Genomic DNA, 3,524 nt, shown 5'->3' with positions numbered 1-3,524 from the left:
CATCTCGGCGATCAGCGGCAAAGGGTAGCGGTTTTTGACCGTGATTGCGTTAATCGGCGGTAGTCCTGCACGGGTCGAAGTGTCCCTTCCTTCTTTTTGATGAAGAAGAAAGGCGACGAAATGGGCGACTTCGACTCCCGTATATAACCTTTCGCTAACTGCTCCTTCAGGAACTTATCGAGTTCCTCCTGCTCGTTGTTCGATAGGGGATACACCTTTGAGTGGAACGTCGAGTAGCCGGGCACGAGTTCAATCGCGTGATCATAAGGCTTCCTTTCGGGTAGCTGTTCTGATGCTTCCTTGGAGAAAACATTCAGGAACTCGTGGTACTGTTTAGGTACCGACTCCTCGGCGGTCTTAACGACCTTCTTTCTGATCTCCTCCTCAGCGAACAGCTGGGAATACGTGTGCCCTGCTGCAACAAACAGCTGAGGAGCGCCGGGAAGCGTGATACCCTGCTCCCAGGCCTCGATCAAATCGGCCTCATCCCACTCTACTTCCGCCGGATCTTCTTCAGGTTCGCAGTCCGGGAGTACCTTACTCCGGCAAGCACCTATGACCGACCGTCTGGGCTTCTGCGAGCGTCTGCGCGCCGTGGGCCTGACCCCCGTATCACGCGCAGTCGCTGCTTGCTCCATCCGGCCAGTCTTCCTGGCACTGCACGTTTCAGGGCATCGTGATAATTTCAGGGAGCCTGACTTCCAATCGATTTCGGGGTTGTGCTCTCGCAGCCAATCCAACCCAACGATCACATCTTCTGGACCTATGTCCGTGACCGTGAACACCGTCTTTTTGACGTGCTCTCCTATCTGCATCTGTAGCACGGCTACCTCCGAGATGCTTCCGTCTTTATTGAGTGTTCCATCGATATTGTACAGCGGAATTGGTTCTTTCAATTTCCGCGTTCGTACTTGATTCTCCTTGATGAAACACTTGTTGATGAACTTCATGGTGGCTCCACTGTCCACCATTGCGACTATATCCTTGTACCGTCTTTCTCCTTTAAGGCGCACCGGGATGTGGAAATGCTGGGACCCATGGTCCAACTCGTACACATTCGCAGTCGCCAATACATTGTACAGATTATTATTACGCGGCCCGACGCGTGCGGCACGAAGCGCGGACCGGATCAAAAAGACTCCTCCTTCATTGCCCGATAGTGCTCGAGCTCCTCGCGCATCGACTTCATCTGTGCTATTAAGTCCGCCAGCTCGGAACTTTCCGATTTCGCTGAAGCGGCGCTTGTACTCACCGAGGATGAAGCGACGGGGGCGCTTGTCGCCGCCTGGGTGGAACCCGAGGCAACCGTAGCCCGCGCGTCGGCGCGTTTTGTGTAAGGTTTGTCCTTACAGTTAGGGCACTCAAAACGACGGTACCCTTGCTTCCCGCAGCCAAAGCATGTGCCGGGGAAGTCTCCTTTTCCGACGGCCGCATTGATGCTGGCCGAAACCGCGTGTGTCGTAGGCGCACCTCCACGTGCCCCACCGCGACCTCGACCTCGGGCCGAGAAGAAGTTGTTCAACTCGGGCCGACGGGCCCGGCTGATGTCGAGGATCTGCTCGACCTCAGTGGCTCGCTTTTCAGCGGCTCGCCACGTGGTGAAGGTCTCGAGCTCGATCTTGCGATATACGCGGGAGGGGATACCGCTCAGGTACTTGTCGCGTAGTTCCAGGTCCCCATACCCGGAACGGTCCGCCGGACCCTTGAACAGCGCGGAGAACTCCGCCGCAGTGCGTTTTTCGCGGACCAACTTGTCCGCGCAGAGCTTCGCCAGCTCTACCTGGGCTGCTGCCGCATCGTCGAGATTGCCGAAGCGAGCCTTGAAGGCAGCGGTGAAGGCCGCTTCGTTTCTGAAGGGGGTTGTAACCCCTTGCACACCCATCTGCACTGATGCGAGTTGGGCGAAGTAAGGCGTGGCCCAGGCGCGGGCGTCGCCATCGAGCAGGCTTAGCGCAACTTGTACCTTAAGCTCAATGGTCGTCAACGACGTGTTGATCAACCAGTAGATACGAAGTTGCGACAAGAACCTGTCGCATTCGATGACGGTTTTGCCATCATAGCGGAGGGGGAGGAGGAGCTTCAGGGTCTCCTTGTCGGGGGCGGCTGCAGGGGATGACATTATCGGCGTCGGGGGGGACGGAGGACGTTGCGGGGGCGGAGGCGGCTGTGGTGGCCTTCCGCTGGCCGAACTTCGAGAGGAGCGAGTGCTCGAGCGACCTCTTGGCGGAGTCGGCGGTGAAGGCGCCGGAGAAAGTTCGGTGGGGGGGTCACGTACGTCAGGGACTGCTGACGCGGGGGTGAGCGCTGTCGGCGAGGCGGACCCAACAGAATCCTCGGACTCGGACTCCGAGACTCCTTCTTCACCTGCACCCTCCTCAGGCTCAGGCTCTGGCGCAGGGTCTGGAGGGAGATCTCCTCGTGCTTGACTGGATTCGGCGACAGTTTGGGGAAGGTGGGAGGTAGGGGAGACAGGGCGAGAGTGCCGCGAGGCAGATCTAGATGCAAGGGTGCTTCGGGGTCCGAGCGGGTGTTGCGCTCGTCGGATCGCCTTGTAGCGCGGGTAATCTTCCGCGATCGATCGGGGTGTCCGATTCGGGCACGGCTGCTGCTCACACCGGTAGATGACAGTCTCAGGGCCGTCTGGGATGTAGACGTCGATGAGGTCCTGCGAGTCGAATGCGTGAACTTGGCCTTGGCAGGCAGCCACGTTGGATGGGGGGAGGACGGGGAGGTGCGCATACTAAAATGGCCGTGCTACACTAGCTTACGCTACGGCGCCCGAGATGACACTGAGATTCGCAGTTCACGTAGGGCCCAATACTGCTTTTGACTATTATGCAGCAGGAACCAAGGCTACGCGTCCGTGAGGACAAGTACCGCCCACTGAAGTGCAGGTACTGAAGAGTTCGTCTCTCGAGTGTTGGCGATGTATAGTAGGCTATCTACGTATCGTAAGGTATAGTGAGGGTGCGCACCACCCGACCTATAGGAGAGGAAATGAGTGTGTGGGTTCCGAGAACGCCGGCAGCAGTGAGGAGTTTCGACCTGATGTCGCGACTTAGGGTCGAGCGACAGGGGAAACACAGACTTTGAAGGATGCTGGGGGCGTTCGACCGGTTCTTACCGAAGCGATGGTGAGCAAGGCTCAAACCTAAGGCTAGGGACAAGTGAATGTATTAGTTAGTAAGGTAAGAAAGGAATACAAATGAGGGCTTACTGACCTAGGGACAAGAGGTCGAAACTGAGGTCCCTAGGGCAGCAGAGGCCGGCTTATATACATGGGGAGATTAGGGCAGGCTGTGCACGTTGGTCCGTGCGCAGCTGGTCTGTGCGCAGCATGCCGACGCGGCCCCGGGGGCCGGTGAGTCAGAGCGGCTGTGTCAGCGGGGCCCGAGCTGTGCCGTGCGCTGCCGCCCTATCTAATCTAATCGTACAGTAGATAGTGACGCGTCCATATCAGGCAGGTAGTACAGAGGTCGCGGGTTCGAGCCCGCAAAAAGGAAAAAATTAAAAAACGGCTAGAC

The 3,524-nt window shown here is 57.7% G+C and overlaps 1 protein-coding gene across 1 annotated transcript; it reads right to left on the bottom strand.

Moving 5' to 3' along the window:
- Positions 1–2,275: 2,275 nt before the first annotated feature.
- POSPLADRAFT_1114698 (hypothetical protein) lies at positions 2,276–3,339 on the bottom strand (the record flags this gene model as incomplete). Its single annotated transcript, XM_024483441.1, has 5 exons — positions 2,276–2,740; positions 2,947–2,983; positions 3,125–3,157; positions 3,218–3,221; positions 3,279–3,339. Coding segments are annotated over 5 exons (600 nt in total), but the record flags the coding sequence as incomplete, so codon positions are not given.
- Between the last annotated feature and the right edge of the window lie 185 nt (positions 3,340–3,524).

The sequence above is a fragment of the Postia placenta genome, assembly GCF_002117355.1.
Source record: "Postia placenta MAD-698-R-SB12 unplaced genomic scaffold POSPLAscaffold_134, whole genome shotgun sequence".
Lineage (NCBI taxonomy): Eukaryota > Fungi > Basidiomycota > Agaricomycetes > Polyporales > Adustoporiaceae > Rhodonia > Rhodonia placenta.
Note: the sequence above shows the minus strand (reverse complement) of the source record. Positions and strands in the feature narration are given on the sequence as shown.